At 44.5% G+C, this 20,099-nt stretch overlaps 1 protein-coding gene and 1 pseudogene across 1 annotated transcript; both read right to left on the bottom strand.

The window, feature by feature from the left end:
* Window positions 1-4,465: 4,465 nt before the first annotated feature.
* ACAD8 (acyl-CoA dehydrogenase family member 8) lies at window positions 4,466-20,061 on the bottom strand. Its single transcript, XM_066259782.1, has 11 exons — window positions 19,823-20,061; window positions 17,058-17,158; window positions 15,861-16,030; window positions 15,171-15,280; window positions 14,677-14,753; window positions 14,134-14,271; window positions 8,542-8,677; window positions 8,353-8,450; window positions 7,859-8,011; window positions 7,123-7,225; window positions 4,466-5,348 (listed from the first exon to the last, which is right to left on the bottom strand). Exons 1-11 carry the CDS (start codon window positions 19,938-19,940, stop codon window positions 5,296-5,298), a joined length of 1,257 nt encoding a protein of 418 aa, XP_066115879.1. The 5' UTR covers window positions 19,941-20,061; the 3' UTR covers window positions 4,466-5,295.
* On the bottom strand, window positions 16,218-16,346 carry LOC136327687 (U2 spliceosomal RNA; annotated as a pseudogene).
* Window positions 20,062-20,099: the final 38 nt, after the last annotated feature.

The raw sequence follows: 20,099 nt of genomic DNA, 5'->3' as shown, positions 1-20,099 counted from the left end.
TGCCTATTCTACAGTTTACACGGATATTTCAGTGAGCATCATGTCAGCCTGTTGAAAATTTTAGTTTGTTATTCCTATCCCCAAACTTTTTTTTCCCATTTTCTCATTCCTGCAAGCCTGGGAATCCTGAGCTCCTTCCTCAGCATCACTTCTCATTCAATTTGTGACCAAGTCTTCTCAGTTCTCCGTCTTTTTTTTTTTTTTTTTTTTTTTTTTTGCATTTTTCCGAAGCTGGAAACGGGGAGGCAGTCAGACAGACTCCCGCATGCGCCCGACCAGGATCCACCCAGCATGCCCACCAGGGGGCAATGCTCTGCCCATCTGGGGTGTCGCTCTGTTGCATCCAGAGCCATCCTAACCCTTGAGGCAGAGGCCACAGAGCCATCTCAGCACCTGGGCCATCTTTGCTCCAGTGGAGCTCGGCTGCGGGAGGGGAAGAGAGAAACAGAGAGGAAGGAGAGGGGGAGGGGTGGAGAAGTAGATGGGCGCTTCTCCTGTGTGCCCTGGCCGAGAATCGAACCCGGGACTCCTGCACGCCAGGCCGACACTCTACCACTGAGCCAACCGGCCAGGGCTCAGTTCTCCGTCTTAAGAGATGTTTGCACCTCCCTACTCCCGTCACCACAGAGCAGGCCTCGCCATCTCTCTCCTAGCTGACCGCAGCAGTCAAGCTGCTTTCCCATCGCCAGTGCATCCTTTCACCTCTCCCGGAGAAGTGTTTGGAGAGCAGATCTTTTCAGTTCCTCTCCATCTTAAAATCCATGGGCTCTTCCTCACCATGGAATAAGATTCAACTCCTTGGCATACAAGACCACTTACGGTTTAATGTTGCTTGTGGGGGACAGGAAGGGGGTAGGGAGGACAATAAGCTTCTCAGAGTGTGGGACCTCCAAGGTTCTTGGTGTTCCCCCACCAGAAATGCTATGGAGCAGCAGGGGTTCCTGAACCCTGTGCTCTGGGGCTGAGTTTTAGGCACAGACCTCCTGGCTTGTAAATGAGAGCCCATCCCAAATCACCTGGCCCACCACTGCCCCGTCTCCCTGTCCTCCCATCTCCCCTTGGCCCAAGCCCTCCGCCTCTGTGCGCCCTCCTGAGCCAGCTTGGTAAACTGCAGGAAAGGCCTGCAGGGCTGCCACCACCAACAGCCGGGTGCGTGGAAGGCTTGCCCTACAAAGGATAGGCTAGGTCGGGGAAGCAGTCTCAGCAGCAGGTTGACTTAGAAATTTTATTTTGAAGTAGTTATAAATTTACAGGAAGTGGTAAAAAGTATACATGGAGGTCCCATGTGCACCTCCCCCTCCTCCCTCAACATGAGCATGCTACATAATGTACAGTATCAGTACCATGAAACTGACATTAGTGCAACCACTGGTAATAGGCACGCTCATCTGCATGGGTCTGTGTGTACGGTTCTATGCAATTGTATGATTTCGTGTGACTTCGTGTGGCCACCATCACATTCATGATGCAAAATTGTTCCCTCCCCACAGCCCCCTCTGCTGCCCCTTCATAGACATCCTTCCCCTCCCCCCAACCGATGAAAACTAACCTGTTTTTCATCTCTCCTGTTTCCCACGAATGCTCTATAAACGGGATCACACAGTTCGTTACCTGCCAAGTGAGCCTTTGTGCTCACCGTACTTCTCTGGAGATTCACCATGTCCTCGTGTGGAGCTGACCTTTGATGGTGTGTCTTGTCTATTCCCACATGGGATGTGCCAGCAGCTATAATTAGCAGCGCATTCAAAATGATGGCTTTTTCCCCAGTCCTTTTCTACTCGTTCAATAAACATTGACTTCCTGCTAAATGCCAGAAAGGTACCAAGGATAAAGAGATGAATTAGATATTTTTTGCCTCTGATCACCTTCAAGTCTGGTGGAAGAACTTCCCAGCTCGTTAAGCCTATAAATTGGCTTATAGACAAAATGAAAAGCAGTGTTACTTCCAGGTTTTCTGCAGAAAGTCCAGAATAACATGCTCTGCTCCAGGTTTTCAGCCAGGGGAGAGTTAAGGGAGGTGACCAGTGGTCTGTATTGGAGTACTGTTTACATAGTTCTTTACGAAATCGAGAGAAAACTATAATGCCCACATTAAAGCTGGGGAGCAGGAGAACTAAGCCAAAGCTGAACAGAACTGCTCTGGAAATAAACCACAGGTCCCACTTCTCTAAAGCACGATGGACCGGAACACCCTTGCCCCTCTGCTGGTGGGAAGAGAACTGATTGGTTAGTGGGAGGAACTAACACAAGCTCATGAAATTTTAAAGAAACTCTGAATTGGCTTAAGGAAAGCTAGTGCTTCCCAGCCCAAAAATATAAACAGAGGCCAAAGAGAGATCCGGCCCTTTTCGCTCTTCTCACTGCCTTCCTTCCTGCTGAGACACACACTGGCCTCCCTTGCTCCCATGCTGCGTGGGCCGACAGCCTGATGGTCTTCCAAGTACAGGCTCTTAGCGGCGCCTGGACTGGGCTGAGCTTTGATAGGGGCTAAACCATGGTGCAGAATATCTGGACTGGGCTTAATGGAGACAAGACTGGGAGAAGTCCTATTGTTTTTAAAATAAGAGAATAACCAGCTAAGCACTAAAGCACATAAGTAAATAAGGTACTCTTAATTGATCAAAAATCTATAAAGAATAAAATGTTAACAGGTAACCTAAACATTCTTCTGTTTAAATTTACACATAATTAGAGCAGTTAGATTCCCCTTTAACTGTGATAGTACTATGATGGGAGGTAGTTTGAAGAGATACTGAAGAGTTCTGACAACTTGGAAATTCAACTTTGATTGAAGTTGTCATTTTAGGATCACTAAGACTACTTGCGCCCCAGAACACTGTGCATGACTTTGTTCTTACTACCACATACTGAAATTGTTTCCTAGTTACCAGTGGCCTCAGTCCACAAGGTCCATCCAAGTTAAGTTGTGTTTGGTCATCTGTATACATTGCACAGCTAAAATAGAACCTGGCACAGATGTTTTTCTTAATATATGTCTGTTCTTTTGGTTTCATTTTTGGAACAGCTAAATGAACAATGATAGTTCAGCTTGAAGTTCACCATGTTCTTGATACAGGGGTCAAATCCCTGGCCAGGCTGCTGGGAAACCGAACTCTGAATAGTGCAGAATGCATTTGTAATAACCAGCATTTCATCACCCTCTCACGAGGGACAGAAAGAGTAAGACAACATTAACAGCTGTTTTTGCTTCAGTCAGAACAGGAGCCTCTCAGAACTGGAATGCCAGAAAGCAGCCCACTTACTAGGGAAGCCTCAAGTTCCACAGCGGACATCCTGAACACGGGTCAGTTTCCACTCACATCTGCTCTTTCCTTTCCCTCCCAAGTCCAGGTTCACATTGCTCCACACCCTGACTACTTCAAGGACCTATGGACTGGGGATGCCTTTCCCCACTCATATTCACCCTACATGTGCATTCCAGAATGTTCTTATAAATGGCTTAACCTCATCATATCTTCCTCATTAAAAACTTCCTGTGGCTCTCCACTGCTTACAAATAAAACCCAAACCTTGGCTTTCGTAACTCGCGCTCCAGATTCTACTTAACATTTTCTTCTTTCCCATGCCAGTGCCAAATAACAGCTAAACAAGTCTCAACACTCCCACAAAAATTTTCACTTTTCCTGGTCCTGCATCTTTCCATCTGAAACCAGCTTTCTTGGTTCTCTTTCATAAAAGCTTAATTTGAATTCCTAGCATCTCCATGAATCCTTCCCCATTTTATCACTTTTCCCAGCTCAGTCTCTTCTGTAGACCTGGCATTACCTTGCACTAAAGCCGTTCAATAAGGCCTTGGAAGGCAGAAAATTATTTTCAAGATTGCAATATAGCCATACCCTGCGCCCTGTAGTGCTGGGCACAGTTCATTACAGAAAATATGTATTTGAAAAGTAAAATATTTGTCATAGTTAAAGATGCATATTTTGGTCTCTGTAGTTGGACTTGTAATTAAAATATCACGGGTATTTTTTTCTATAGAGATGAGATAGAGTCACATGATGGTTATTTATAACAGGGTTCTCTGAAAAGCCTCCATCTTTGAATATGACTGTATTTTCATAAATCATAAACAATGCTTAGTTTGCAAGCTATTTGTCATTTAAGAACCCTATTTAAAATTTTTTAAAAATTGATTTTCGACAGAGGAAGGGAAAGAAACATCGATTAGTTGTTCTATTTACTTATGCATTCACTGGTTGATTCTTGTATGTGCCCTGACTGGGGACTGAACCGGCAACCTTGGCCTACTGCGATGATATCAGCTCTACCCAACTGAGCTAACTGGCCAGGGCTAAGGGGCCTATTTTTGAAAAGCCAATTAGGTCAAGGAGAGATTTTATTATTCCAAAATCTAGTTAAATGTTTAATTAAATATAAAAAGATTGTTAAATAGTTGTAAAGGCTTAGTTGGAGAGAGAAAAATAAAAACCAACCTTAGTAGAACTCAAGATAGTACAGAAAGGGGTGGGTTTTATTTATCACTGCAGTAATTAGAACCATTTAAAAAGAGGAGCAACTTCAAAAGAGAAATAAAAAATGCAGATAGAAAATATATACTGAAAGCACTTACTGGAAAGGACTGTGGAAATTCTGAATACCATTCCTAGACCACATGCTTCTTAAAAAAGAAAAACAGTAACAAATATTCCAAGTTCCAAATAACCTCAGTCCTTGATATTCAGGCAGTCTAAATGTCCAGATACACCCTGACTCACAGCTTAGGAGTGAAGTTTTCCTCACACTTATTTTGCCAGGACTTACATTCAGAGGTGTGCTATTTAGCCAAGTGCGCCCCATAGAAGCTTTCGACATCCTTAGCTGAGGTGCAGAGGACAGATAAAGATAGGCCATTTTCCCTCCATTTTTCCTTTCTCACACCTTTGCTTTATAAATAGTAAAGATCCTCCACGTAGGTACCCAGATCCCTGAAAAAGGATCCAGTGAACCAGAAAAATCCAGGTAAATCAACACGATGTGGGTCCAAGAAAGGATTAAGGTCCGGTGATGCATCTTCATTAGTCACCTTTGTGCATTAGGAAACAAGGCAGGAAACAAGAAGTTGTGACATCCCCAATCAAGCTGCTCCTCCAGTTCTCTGAAGACTCTGCTCCAGCCTACAGCGGACACTGCTGTCAACACACAGAGTGAAGGGTCCACCGAAAGAGCTCAGGCCTTCGATCTAGTCCATGACTCACTTGTCATAGCCCTGTCCACAAGGAGCCACTCAGTACAAATTCAAGCTGCACCTTAAACTTAGAAGGCCAAGTGTGGGTGCTACTCCTGCAGCAGGCTTCGAGAGATCAGCATCCTCATCACTTCATTGGTACCTGGAGGAGGGAGTGAGAGGAGACAGTTAATAGCAGAGCCTGGGAACTCGGCGAAGCTCTGACCAGGGTGCTCTGAGCCTCACTCAGGGTGCTCATGCATGTAACTGCAACCGCAAGGGACCAAATCACCACACGCTTCTCTCCAAGGTACAGAAAAATGTCAGAAAGTGAGGAATAAATTTACTTTAAAAAAACCTCTGCTTTTACTAGGGAAGAAGAAAGAAGAAAGGAGGAAGAAAGAAGAAGATGGAGGAAAAAGAAGAAGAAATGGTGTCTATATAGTAGAAATCTATTTTTTAAAACTGTATCTATAAAAGTAGAGAAAAGGACCAAGAGATATTTTTGGACTTAAATATAAAAGGATTTCAAAGTATTGATTTTGGCTGTGGAAACATAAGTGATTTTTTTTTTTTTTTACTTTTCCTATATTTTATAAGTTTTCAACATTAAATACACCAATTTCTTTGGTAATCACAATACTCAATTTTAAAAGAACAAACATTTTCCCTGAGAGGGGGTCAACTGCTTGCTTCATTTTTATAATGGCCTTCAATGCAGAGAAATAGGAACCCCCATGAAGGATGAATATTCACACATCTCAAATAAAATCAAATCTAAAATTTCTGACTTATCCTATAACAAAGTGCATGATAAAACAAAGTGTGGAAGATCAATGCCCAGAGTCTTCTATGAGTGGAGAATGGTATGGCCTGAAACAAATGTATCTGGCTTTTCCCATTTGTTCTAACAGGGTTAAAAAGTTACAATGAAGGCAAAGACTAATTTAATTTGAACACTAGCCACTGAGCTCATAAACATATTTTAGGGATGAGGTGTGCAGCAGAAAGCAGGCCCCAACCTTGAGGAGCCTGGGATCAGAACATATCACCAGAGTAGTGGGTCTGCGAGTGTGGTTCTCCCACAAGCAGCAGCAGCCTCATAGGAAAAGTTGTTACAGATGCCAATTCTCAGGCCACCCAAGACCCACTGAGTCAGAAACTCTGGAGTGGGGCCCGGCAATGTGCTCTCACAAGCCCTCCAGGCAGTTCTCATGTGCCTTCAGGTTTGCAGAGGATGCTTTGAGATCGGCAGGAAAGCCAATGCTCAGAGGCTTCTGCTATGCCCCATAAAAGCAACACCTGTTATTTCACCGAAAGTCCCTGCAACCAAAGCATTTGCCCCATCTTTTGGTGTGGAGAGTGGAGAAGGCCATGTTCTGAGCATGCTCCAAGAGCTTACACTTTTGCCTGCCCGAATGTTTGTTATTACCAAAAAGACACCAATACACTGATGATTTATTTTACTGAAAAATCCAGTAGAAATATTGATAGAGACCTCTTTTAGACCATGAGGCTGACAACAAATTTTAAAGGCAGGGTGATCAAACTGGCTCACATTTGCCCTTTAAATTACTGTATGGGAGTTTAGGGACTCCTGGGAACCAAGCACTTGCTTTCTAACAGTAAATCGTCACTACGGGGTCTTCACAATGTTTTCTTATATATTATCTGTTTCACCCTTTTCTAAAATTTATAAGAAAAAGATCATAAATGAAGTAAATCGCTGACTTACCACCATGACAGCACAGAGCCTCCTGGCTCCGGGGCTCGTGCTCTTTGTATGACCCCCGCGGCCCTTCAGAGCAGGGTCAGGGAGAGGCAGGGAAGAAGATGCCAAAGACAGACAGGCCTGGTGGAAGCCTGAGCACCAGTCACTAGGCTGGCAATCCGGAACCATTCTCTGAAAGGAAGGGAATAACTCTGGACATGCTCACCTTCTAGGATTTGATGCACCCTGGAGTCCCGCATGTACTGCTGAACAGCGTAGTCCTTCAGGTAGCCGTAGCCTCCATGCATCTGTAAGGCCTGGTTGCAGATCTGCAGGGAGACAGGGATTAGGCATCTTTAATTTTGGGAAGACTGGAACAAGGGGTTTTTCTCTCCACCCCAGCCCCCAATTTGGCAGCCTGCTATGAGTTAATATGAGAAAGAACAACCTACAGATACCCAGTCAAGCCAAAAAGATGCTCCATGTTCTCTGTGGTCAGCGACAGCTTAGCAGTTCCTACCAGAGTGCAAAGCCGGAGAACCCGTCTTTCTGGCTCACGGGGAGGAACCACCTGACACCACCATGGCTGGGCTTCCACAAAGCTAGGGTGCCATCTAGTGGCCACAGAGCCTCAATGTGGAAATGGCTTGGCCCGGGACATTGTAAACCAGCACATCTGAGCAAGAGGCATTGGGCTGCTCTGAACCTTCTTCCAAAGGTAGGTCTCTTTTAGAACACAACCAAATGATAGTGACAGAATAAAGTGTGCAATGGCATGGAAGAGGTAACAAGCCAGCTATGACAGCTCCCTTGCAGGCCTCTCATGGGTCACTTTATATCCTTAAGCCCCGAGGCAATCTCTGCAGCATCCCAGGAGCTGACTGACTTAAGACTCAAAGCAGACCTAAACCTAGCAACTGCTCCCTGTGCACCCAGGAGAGCCAGTGAGCGCGGTCACTTACAGCAAAACATTCGTCTGTGGCAAAGAGCTTGGCCATGGAGCACAGGGCCACTGCATCTCCCCGCTCCTCCTGCAGAGCCACTGCTGCACTGCGGACCAGGAGCCGCGAGGCCACCAGCCTCGTTGCCATATCAGCCAGTTTGAATTGCAGGTACTAGCGCAACAGGGGAGAAGAGAACCAGACAAGATAGACATGCTTAGAGCAGCATCGATCTGGAGTCCTCGGTAAGACATCTCTAATGAGGTACCTTTCCTACGTGGTTGAAGCTTCAAAGCCTGCCTCTTCTACAGAGAAAATGTACTGCCTAGAAGTTCTAAGTCCCTATACTTGCCCTGTACGTATATTATTACCTCTGGGAAAAATTACTGATAGACAAGAGAGCACAGGTTCTGGCTAAGACAGGGATAGAATTCCACTCTCCCGGAGAATGGGGGCCACAGTGCGGGTCTCATGCAAACACTGGGAAGCAAATACAGAGACATGGGGGCTGTTACCTGGTTACTGGCCAGAGGCTCTCCAAACTGCTTCCGGACATTGAGGTGGTCTCGGGTGAGGATGACTGAAGCATGAGCAGCCCCGACAGAACAAGAAGCTTAGGAAGGAAGAGTGCGACACGTTCACTGAGCAGGGCAGTCCGCCTGCCCCAGCCCAGTCCTCCCTGCCCTTTCCCTTCGTGTTCTCACCAATATTGATCCTCCCACCGTTCAGTCCTTTCATGGCAATAAGGAAGCCCTGCCCCTCGCTCCCAATTCTGTTGGCGGCGGGGACAGCACAGTCTTCAAAGATCACGGCTCGGGTTGGCTGTGAGTTCCACCCCACCTGGCAAAAATCAGGGACTGTATGGCTGCCCCACAGCTCACCACTCGGGGCAGTGTTCTTTGTTGCTGAAAGCCTGTGAAGTACACGTGACATTATCCCAAGATTTAGACCCCCTGAGAGCTTAAAATGAGGAAAACATTCCTGAACACATTGAAAGCATCTGTTTTCCAATGTTCGCTCTACCGGATTAATCTACTTACAATCATATCTTGCAATTTCTTTTCAGATTGGGGCAGGACTGTCATCATTTTTTGATGATGCTATGTGCACACTGTTTCATAAAAACCACAGTTAATGGAAGATTTGGATTTGTCCTTATATAAGGACAATAGTGGAACTGTTAACAATAGCCACACTTCTTTATAAGCTGAGTGGTCTTCCAGGATGTGATAAACACCACTCACTGTGCTGATGTTACCTAGTCACACATGCAGCTACAGAGAAAGGCAGGGATGTGCAGGCAGCAGCTCACGACAGTCAGTTAAGCACATGTTTTCCTAACTTGGCTTTTAGTGACATCATATTAGTGGCTTGACATCAGCCGTGGTGGAAGTGTTTGAACCACAGAGACTGGCAAACTGAGGCTTTTGTGGGTTTTGGTTTGTGCAGAGAGCAGATTTACCAGGACATCCTTGAGTATGTCAGTCACAAACCCAGAGGAAATTATGAATACCTAAGATGTAGTCTATGTCATGCAACTAACTAGCTGTATTCTTCCTCTTTCGGCAAATCGCTTGGCTTTTTGTGGCCTAGGTTTTCCCTTATATAAGGAAGTTGCACCAGAAAGTCAGCTGAGCCACTTTCTGCAAATACTTTTTTTTTTTTTAATTAAGTGAGAGGAGGGGAGGCAGGGAGGCAGAGAGACAGACTCCTATATGCGCCCTGACTGGAATCCACCTGGTAAGCCCCTACAGGGACACGCTCTGCTCATCTGGGGCCACTGCTCCATTATAAACTGAGCTATTTCAGTGCCTGAGGTGAGGCCACAGAGCCATCATCAGCTCCCAGGGCCAACTTGCTTGAACCACTTGAGCCATGACTGCAGGAGAGGAAGAAGGAGAATGAGAGAAGGTGGGGGAGTGAAGAAGCAGATGGTCACTTCTCCTGTGTGTGCCTGACCGGGAATCAAACCCAGGACTTCCACACACTGGCCGACATTCTACCGCTGAGCAAACCATCCAGGGCCTAATAAATTCTTATTCGATGTTTATGAATAGATTAGGTTGTCACTACTGGACCCCTTCATCTCTTCTTCCAGGTACTTTCCACGGCTTCAAAGAACTTTGAAGTTTGGCAATGAGGATTTTAAAACAGGAGTATATAAAATTTCCCAGTTCCTTTATCTCTCTAAAAACACTACTGCCCTTACATCACCATCACTTCCTGATACAAAAACATTCCATAGCTCCCTCCTGTTGGGAAGGTAAACTTTATCCTTCACCCTTTATTTAAGGTCTTCTAAAATGGAGCCCAAGCCTTCTTTCCCAGCATTCTCTTCTGTGGGTCACCTGTAGGCATTCTCCACCCCCGTCAAGCTTGTTTTACACATGGTGCTACTGGGTTTTGAAACCCATACTTTGATTATTCTGTTCCTTCTACCAGGAATACAGCCAATCAGTCTAGTTGAAATAAAGCCCCCTGTGGTCTTCCAGGTCACTTGCACCAACAGTGATCTTGTTTTCTTTCAGGTTCCTGCAGTCTCACCATAAGTCTGAAACCTTAAATACCGGGAACTTATCTTCCCAACTAGAACTTAAACACCTGAAGCAAGAATGGAACAGAAAGTTCTAAGCTTAACAATATCTAATTATTAAAGAACCAAATACAAACAGCTGGCATGTCATAAGCCTGTCTTCTAAGCCCTTACTGTGAAAACATCTTCTTCCCCTGTGCAGAGAGAACGCCTTTCCTAATCCTAGCAGAGCCCCTGGAAGTGGCAGCCAGTGGGAACAGGTAGACCCTTTCCCTTTTGAAGGCACTAGAGCCTGGACCTTTACCACTATCTTTCTGTCAATCTTGTCTCTTTAAAAATTTTTTATTGAGAGGTGGGGAGGCAGAGAGACCGACTCCCGCACACACCCTGACTATGATCTACCTGACAAGCCCCCTACTGGGTGATGCTCTGCCTATCTGGGGCCATTGCTCGGCAACCGAGCTATCTTAGCACCTGACGCAAGGCCATGGAGCCATCCTCAGAGCCCAGGGCCAACTTGCTTCAACCATTCGAGCCATGGCTGCAGGAGGGGAAGAGAGAGAAAGAGAAAGAAGAAGGGGGGTGGAAGAGTAGGTGGTTGCTTCTCCTGTGTGATCTTGTTTTCTTTTCTTTCAGGTTCCTGCAGTTTCACCACAAGTCTGAAACTTTTAAATACTGGGTATAGCCTGACCAGGTGGTGGCGCAGTGGATAGAGCACCAGACTGGGATGCAGCGGACCCAGGTTCAAGACCCTGAGGTCGCCAGCTTGAGTGTGGGCTCATCTGGCTTAAAAGCAAAAAAAAGCTCACCAGCTTGGACCCAAGGTCGCTGGCTCCAGCAAGGGGTTATTCAGTCTGCTGAAGGCCCATGGTCAAGGCACATATGAGAAAGCAATCAATGAACAACTAAGGTGTCGCAATGAAAAACTGATGATTAATGCTTCTCATCTCTCTGAGTTCCTGTCTGTCTGTCCCTATCTGTCCCTCTCTCTGACTCTCTCTCTCTGTCCCTGTAAAAGTAAATAAATAAATAAATACTGGGTATATAGTGGTTACTTGGGAACTTATCTCCCCAACTAGAACATAAATACCTGAAGCAAGAATGGAACAGAAAGTTCTAAGCTTAACAATATCTAATTATAAAATTACTATCTAATTATAAATCAATTATAAATTATATATTTTATAAATATAAATATAATTATAAATCAATTATAAATTATATATAAATTATTTATAATTATAAATCAATTATAAATAATTATAAATCTAATTATAAATCAATATCTAATTATAAAATTATAAAATCTAATTATACAAATACTGGGAATCGAACCCAGGACATCCATATGCCAGGCAGATGCTCTACTGCTGAGGCAACTGGCCAGGGCCAATCTTGTCATCTGTCTCACAAATTATCCTCACACTCTTTTCCAAGAGGTCTCACTGCCATCCCTCCCAGGAGAAAACTCTTTTATACAAAACCTTTGAACAATTAAATCCAAGATAAGGCAAATCCTTATTACTTTCCCTTAAAGTCATGGCACAGCTGGGGCTGTACAGCTCTGCTATACAGTGTGTCAATTGTGCCAAGTCACAGCAAATACTTGCATAAAAGAGGGCCACGGGGCAGGGAGAAAGGCCAGCTGCTCAGGTTACCTGAACACACACCAACCATGGGGATGAGTGGGTGACTCCTCACCTTGGCCTGCAAGCCCTGCATACCTCTCCAACTTTATCCCACACCATTTTCTTCTTTGCTCACTACCCTTGGGCCATACTGAACATCTTCCAATAGGCTAATCTTACTCCCATCTCAGGCCCCTAGTATCTACTGTTGTCTCTGCCAAGCATTCTCCTCCCCATTGGCTCCTTCTAATGCTTGACCTCATCTGCAATGTCATGACCTCAGAGTCGGCCCTGGGGTAAACAAGCTCTCCTCCGCCAGAGTCCTAGCACTCTCTTTTACTTCCTTCCCAGCACTGAGCACAACTGGAAGGTACCTTTTATCTTCATGTGTCTGTTGTCTGTCTCTGCTCACTAAAATGGAAACTCCACAAGGACAGAGCAGGACTGTCTTGTTCTCTGCCCTATTCTTATCACTTAGAGGAGCGCCTGGCATTCACCAGCTGTCAAACGAAGAAACAGCCTTTTCAGTTTCTTTTATGTTAAATATACATAAACCAAAACTAATAATTAAAAAATAAATGAAAGAAAATACGTATGCTTAAAAGTGAGAGAGGAGAGGCCCTGGCTGGTTGGCTCAGTGGACAGAGTGCTGGCCCGGCGTGTAGATATCCCAGGTTTGGTCCCGAGTCAGGACACAGGTGAGAAGCAACCATCTGCTTCTCTTCCCCTCCCTCTCCTCCTTCTCTCCCTCTTCCCTCCTCATAGCCAGTGCTCGGCTGGTCCAAGCGTCAGCCTCAGATGCTAAGGATAGCTTGGCTGATTTGAGCACTGGCCCCAGAAGGGGGTTGCCGGGTGGTTCTGGGTTGGGATGCATGCAAGAGTCTGTCTCTCTATCTCCCCTCCTCTCACTTAAAAAAAAGTGAGAGGGGGAAAAATAAAAAATGGAGAGAAAAAAAAACTTGTTTTTTGTTTTTTCATGGAACTTTTTTGTTATTTTCCTCCGGGCACTAAACTTGTTAGCTTTGGTACTGTGTCACAGATACCCCAAACACTGAGGTGTATACTCCCTATTTGTATTGAAACAATCATTACATCAAATGCCTCAATCCGTATAACTGGATCCTGTAAAACTACGTGTCAGAATTCCTAAATCAGTCTGTGTTTTATAATCTGAAACAGACATTTCCTAGGATTAAGAAATCCTCTACTTGTATGTCTTCTATATCACATATAGCATATATCTTATACGAATGAGACAGCATCTGTCTTATAATCCCAAACTAGGCTGGCAGTGACTTTTGTTTCCTTCCAGGAGTTAGCATAAGGCTTTGCATACAATTGGTATCCGGTAAATACCTGCTGTGTTATGATGGGAACATTAATAACTACTTGGCAGTTTCAAAGAGATCAAGAAGTGTTGTGTATGGGAATTGGGAAACCCCAGGAGCTATGAGAAAAGTATATTTAGGAGTTATCTCATTACCTGGTCTCTCCTCCAAAGTCTTAACGATAACAGTACAAATCAGAATGACTGCTCTGTTCACGGGGCATATCACATGTGAATGGGTCTCACCCTTCATACCAGCTAGTTACATAATTACAGTTCTGCTATTCATGGCCTGGTTATGAAATTTCTTAATCCTAGAAATGTCTTCCGATGAAAACACTCCCCCTCTGAAGATTACTGAAATACCCAAAATCATCTCCAATGAGTTATACTTTATCAATATTTTTATTTAGAGAAGAAAATGGCCCCAGATACATCATTCCTGAGATTTCTAGTCTATACCAGGTTTTCTATAAGCATTTCTTTTTGGGCTAACAGACTACAGCAAAGTAAGAACTAGATAAGAACTACAGGCCAAAAATGGAAAGAGAAATAACAGAGAAATCGCTCACACTGAAACAATAGCCAGCTTGCGTAACTACTGGCAAACTGCTACTTTCAACGGTGGCCCAGTGTTTTGTTAATGACACCCTATTCTATTTGATGCTCCTGTCAAAATTCTACTAGCAGCAATTGCCTCCAAGGTGAGTTAGGAAGTATGGGGATCTAGTTCTGGAAATAGAGCAGAGCTTGGTCTGATAGGGGGCAGTCTCCTAACTTGAACTGCTTTCTGTAAACAGCCACTTACCTTCTTTTCCTTCTTGCCAAAGCTGAAGCCAGGGGTCCCTTTCTCAACAACTATGCACGAGATGCCTTTGGGGCCTGGTCCTCCTGTTCGGCACATGACTACATAGATGTCTGATTCACCTCCACCACTGATGAAGGCCTGTGGGGTTGGAGGGGATGCACAGGGATCAGGGAATGCAGGAGTTTTCAGAGCCTCCCATTCGGGCAAACACCTGGGATCCTCCCACAACAGGACACTAGGCAGTCCAATAGCACAGAGAAACTAAGGAGGAGTACAAGAAACCACACTGACTGGGAATCAGGGACCGAGTTGATGAGACTATTAAAAGGATAGACAAAAATGAACAAAATCATTAGAACCAAATCAGGAGAAATAGCAACAGTGAAGGTGAAGGTGGACAAAAGGAAAAGAGCCCACGGTTTTCTTCCCAGAATGGAAAAATCCTATGGGAATATTAACTCGCAGAGAGCAAGGATCCAGGCGATGTCAGCAAGAAGACGGGAACAATCTCCAAGTTGTTCCAGGAGGAGGGCACGCAGGTACCTTGGAGCCATTGAGGATGTAATGATCGCCTTGGAGTTTGGCTGAGGTCAAAAGGGAGGCAGCATCGCTCCCACTTCCTAAGGGAGGGATCGGAGAGAAAGCAGAGAGGGCGGGGGAGAAAGTCAATGAAGTTAAGGGAGCCACCACAAGGATGCATCTCCTAGAAAACCTTCCCGGATAACTAATAGCTCAGACTTTGATACTGTGAAATCCAAATGGCCAAAGGAAGTCTTTTAGCTTGGTAAAAATTGAATGTAGCAATCAGGCCATTTTCCATCTTTGTCACACTATCTTGTAACAAGCCTCCTACAAGGAGCCTGAAGAAACTTTGCCCTAGAGGCAGCTTAGTCTTCTAACATCAAGTTATGACACTCTGTTTACTCTATAACCAAGCTTCTTGGCAAACAATGGTATTGCGTATCCACAGGCTAAGGAGTGAGTGCTTAGGATGTCACTTGAACAACTTCTCACCGACAGTATGTGTGGCAACCCACCTGGCTCAGTGAGGCAGTAGGAAGCAAACTTCTCCATGGCACAGAGCGGTGGGCAATATTTGTGCCTCTGTTCCTCATTTCCAAAGGTATCGATCATCCAGGCACACATGCTGACAGGCAAATAGCAAGAAGAAAAGACATCCACAGAGACAGAGATGGAAAAGGAAAATTGAGAGGGGAGAGGAAGGGGAAAGAGGACAAAGGCAGAAAAGCAGACAGAAGCAGAAGAGAGTGGGAAGGGAAAGGTCACAATTGAGAATATTCAACTTTCAAGGAAAGGCCTGAATGAAACATATTCCTGGGATGTGCAGCACCCAGAGTTACGTCTAGGGGGGGCTCACTGAGCTCCCTCAGATTCAGAGAGTTTAATGGCCTTTCCCAAAGTCCCGGATATTTCACCTCTGGGTTGAGGAAAAGGAAAAGAGGACTCTGCCCACTCGACTGGAGAAGTCTGTTTGACACTTCTCAATCTAGGATTTGGGAGATGGCAGGCAGACCTGGTTCTCTGAGCAACATACAAGATGACAGAGTCAAGTCCAATGGGCAGCAGCAGACATAGTATGAACTTTTAACAGTCTGGTTCTTCAGAGGCAACCAACCTGAAAAGAAATCTTTTCCCTATTTATCAGAAATTTCCTAGCTAAAACCCACGTGAGCACTTCGTTGTCCTTTTCAAGCGTGGGCACTCACTTGTGGATGCTTATATAGGCTGTGGTGCTGGTGCAGCCTGTAGCCAAGGCTTCAAAGATGACAGTGGTATCGAGTCGTGTCAGTCCAGACCCACCCACATCTGTTCGTACGTAGACCCCACCAAAGCCTAGCTGGGCTGCCTTCCGCATCATGTCAACTGGGAACAGTTCCTATGTGCAAAAGAGAGCAGGGTCATCAGTAAGAGATTCATAAATGGACTTTTCTTTAGCGGGCACAAGGAGGGATTAAGATGTTTGCATTTGGGAGTATAGGGATTTTCTTAACTTAGTATGCCTGTTTGTCATCTATACAGCAGTACTGTTAAAATGCATTCTCTAAGGACCAGTTTTCTGGCATTAAAGTTTCTTTTCATTATCAACACAACAGCCTTGGTTTTACAAACGGTCCAAATCTTTGTACAATAAAATATTAAACTGATCAGAACAAATACTACACTTGATCTTAGCCAAAAGGCCAAGAAGCAATTGTACAATAAAATAAAACCAAACTAAAACAAAACAAAACAGGTATCTTCAAGATGAGGAGGGTGCCTTTCAGAAAGGAATCACATCATTACCAGTACTCTCAGGTGTAAGTGGAGAATAAACAATGAACAAGGAGGATTGACAAAAACAAAGATAAGGTATTTGTGGGAACATCTAGCCCAGGGGTCCCCAAATTACGGCCTACCAGCCGCATGCGGCCTCCTGAGGCCATTTATCCAGCCCCGCCGCACTTCCGGAAGGGGCACCTCTTTCATTGGTAGTCAGTGAGAGAAGCACAGGATGCGGATGCTCCTAGAGTACTTTATGTGGTGGCGCCACTCACATACAGTACTACTTCCGGTGACGCAGGACGCACGTGTCACGGCTCCGGAAGTGCATCATATCACTTGTTACAGCTAGCAGTGACAGATATGGAACCGGACATTGACCATCTCATTAGCCAAAAGCAGGCCCACAGTTCCCATTGAAATACTGGTCAGTTTGTTGATTTAAATTTACTTGTTCTTTATTTTAAATATTGTATTTGTTCCCGTTTTGTTTTTTTACTTTAAAATAAGATATGTGCAGTGTGCATAGGGATTTGTTCATAGTTTTTTTTATAGTCCGGCCCTCCAATGGTCTGAGGGACAGTGAACTGACCCCGGTGTAAAAAGTTTGGGACCCCTGATCTAGCCATGAGGAAAACTCCTACCTTCTGGTCCCACTCTGCCATCTGTGGTGCCATCTCCCGAGCTGCAAAGTCAAAGGCCACTCTCTGAATTTCTTTCTGTTCTTCATTGAGTCCCATGGAAGCTGTGGGCAGGACCGAACATATTCAGTTCCAGAACAGGGGTCAGGAAAGAGTATCCCAAACAAGAAGCACCATGAAGCTGGGACAGCAGACTTAACATATAATATTTTGCATACCTATTACTACCTTCAACATCCAAAGAATGATTATCACCCACCATTTATCAGTTTCTTTGATAAATTAGCATCCTTTTCTTTCTTCTTTTACTCCCAACTGGACTGGCTGACTTTATTTACCTCCTAGTTACTCTTTCAATCCTCTTCTGTATCTCTTCCTCATAAATCCATATTAAAATAATAATAAACACATACTGACCCTCAAATTATGGTAAGCATTTTTTCCCCTTTAGAATGTCCTACCTGTTATGTTAGTATCCTGAGAAAACATACACTATAAAACAAAACAAAACAAAACTCTCATGAAGTTTGCTGAAGTTACTGGCAGAGTTCAAGAAGCCAATATGTCAACACACACACACACACACACACACACACACACACACGATAAAACTAAGTAGAAAAAGGGGTCCAAATGAGATGAGGGAAGTCTTCACTGTATAGCAATTCAAGTATAATCAAGAGGTGAAAGCACACACACAACAAAAAACTCCAAGTAACATAAGAACCTTTCGATGCATCCAAAGTACAGTATCAGTGGATTTACTTGAGAATCTCGGTGGTCAAGGAATGCTTGGGAAGTTCAGCAAATTGCAGTGAAAGAGCACTGAGCAAGGATTACTAATGTGAGCTCTGGTTCTGAAATTATTAACTGTGCAACTTTCAGGAAGTCAGGTACGTCTGTAAAACTCAGTTATTACATTGTGAAACAAGGGGGCTCCACTAAATATTGAATACATTTCCTTATTTGTAAAATGGTAATACCTGTAAAATGAGGAAATTACATATAAATGTGTAATATATTAATATATAATAAAAATCACAATTTAAAAAATTTCTATTTCATATTAAAATATTCAATGAAACAATGAGAAATATCTGTTGATCATTTCCATTAATTCGATACCTTAACATATAGGACAATATATTGAAAGGACAATTTCCTTTTATTTTACTATTTAAAAGTTAACTGCCTTTAAGAACGAAAGAAAGCACCTCACTGGCTGAAGTTACACTACTAGCTGCTGGAAATGCTCATGTTTAACCTGTTTGTTGATTATCTGCCGTGGTTTCAGCAAGGGTGACCCTGTTTACCAAAATGCTAAGTGCAGCACCTTGTGAGGGTGTTTCAGGACATTGAGAAAACAGTATTCTACACCTAAGTGTACTTTCTAGATATAAGTGTCAATCTAAGGGACTCATAGACTATTTTGCTGTAAAGAAGAGTGTCATTTGCTTAAAATTTTCAAAAAAGTATTTCAGAAGAAAAAAGTGGCCAGGTGCTTGCCAGAGGCACAAAGTAGCTGGGCCAAGGTGTTCACCCTTCCCTGTTATTTACAACTAAATTACATCCGGGTTCTTGAAGGCATTCAGGTTGGTAAACTCTGGTAGTTTTCCATTTGGCAATGTATGTTTTTCCTTTAGGAATTTCAACAGTAAAAGTGTTTTATAGCTATTGGGTGTAAAATGATAAAATCCAATATTTGAGCAAGTCTTTTATTACCTGGAGCTTTTGTTCATCTAACACCAAGAGCAACAATCTTTTTACATTCTTACTGCCTTTATGACCTATTATTATGATTTTAAAAAACCAAAGTCAGCAGTTTCTGTACCTCTCTAAGCACCATTCATTATCTAAAGGCAGGGATAATAAAAGTATGCCTCGGAGTTGTGAGGATAAATGTAAAGCTCTTAGGTATTGTACTTATTTTGCAAGTAAGCTTATGAAATATGATAACAAGAGATTGATATCATACATGATGTTTGAGGTAGAGCTGAACAATAAACGAATAGCATTAGCCAACAAGGATTCAGCTGTATTAGCTGCAAAGCATTTTCACATCTCAATTTATCTTCGGAGGGCCCCATGGGCAGGAAGACACTATTTCAGACAACAAACTCCAAGTTCCTTTAGACCAGCGATTGAAAAATTTCACAGCACACATAAACTAATTACCAAAATTCTGGGCCACACCAAAAAATATATATTTTGCTGATCTGACAAAAAGACATAATTTTGATTCATTTACACTGGATGGCTATAGTTTGTTGGCTGTTGTAATTTTCTTATTAGACCATCTAAGGGAAAAGAGGTCAGTGCCTTTGACTAAATAGTCAGGTACTGCAGGTTTTAAAATTTCTTGCCGAAATCGCTGCTCTAGACGGGTGCTTTGAAGGGAGAAAGGACAGGGCTCAAGACCCAGTAAAAGGCCTGGATCGCAAGTTTCAGAAGCCTGGTTTGCGTCCTCCCCTTTGGGGGGTTGTGGTGGGGAAGGAGCAGACGAGACTCAGGGGCGCAACAGGAGGACAAAGATCGGAGAAGAGTAAGGACCAGAAGACCACCCAGGTGGACAGGATAAGGTGACCGCCCAAGGGTGACGGGCCGGCACGCGGTGCCCAGCCGGGGGGTGACCGCCCGGGGGAAACTGGGCCAGGAGTGGTGGCGGTGACAACCTCCCCGGAGTGACAGCGTGCTCCGTGGGCGCGGAGACGACCACGACCACGACCCCAGCCCAAGTCCCGAACACCTGTTCCCGGGGAGAACCTTACGATCGATGCAGGAGACCAAGCTCCGGCGATTGCCCTCGGCGGGGGCCCGGAGACCACCGCGAGGGCAGCAGAGCCGCGCTCCGAGACGCCGGCAACCGCTCCGCAACATAGCAGCCATTCCAGCCAGAGACAGGGCCTGAAACTTCGCGACCTAAGCGTGCCTGTCACTGCCGGCGCCCGGCGCCCGGGCCCCCATCCCCGCACCCCACCTTGCACCGCGCTCTGGGAGCTGTAGTGCACTCAGGGAACTGTAGTTTTTCCATCCGGCCTCACGACC

Source organism: Saccopteryx bilineata, chromosome 2 (assembly GCF_036850765.1).
Source record: "Saccopteryx bilineata isolate mSacBil1 chromosome 2, mSacBil1_pri_phased_curated, whole genome shotgun sequence".
Classification (NCBI taxonomy): Eukaryota; Metazoa; Chordata; class Mammalia; order Chiroptera; family Emballonuridae; genus Saccopteryx; species Saccopteryx bilineata.
This window is presented reverse-complemented; position numbering and strand designations above follow the sequence as displayed.

What these genes read in the sequence shown, in the direction of transcription:
- ACAD8 (XM_066259782.1), bottom strand. Translation starts at nt 19,940, where the DNA reads ATGGCTGCTATGTTGCGGAGCGGTTGCCGGCGTCTCGGAGCGCGGCTC. An exon ending in GCCTATATAAGCATCCACAA is followed by an intron (nt 15,281 to 15,860) that starts GTGAGTGCCCAC and finishes TTTGCCTGTCAG; the next exon opens with CATGTGTGCCTGGATGATCG. An exon ending in CCACAGACGAATGTTTTGCT is followed by an intron (nt 7,226 to 7,858) that starts GTAAGTGACCGC and finishes GTCTCCCTGCAG; the next exon opens with ATCTGCAACCAGGCCTTACA.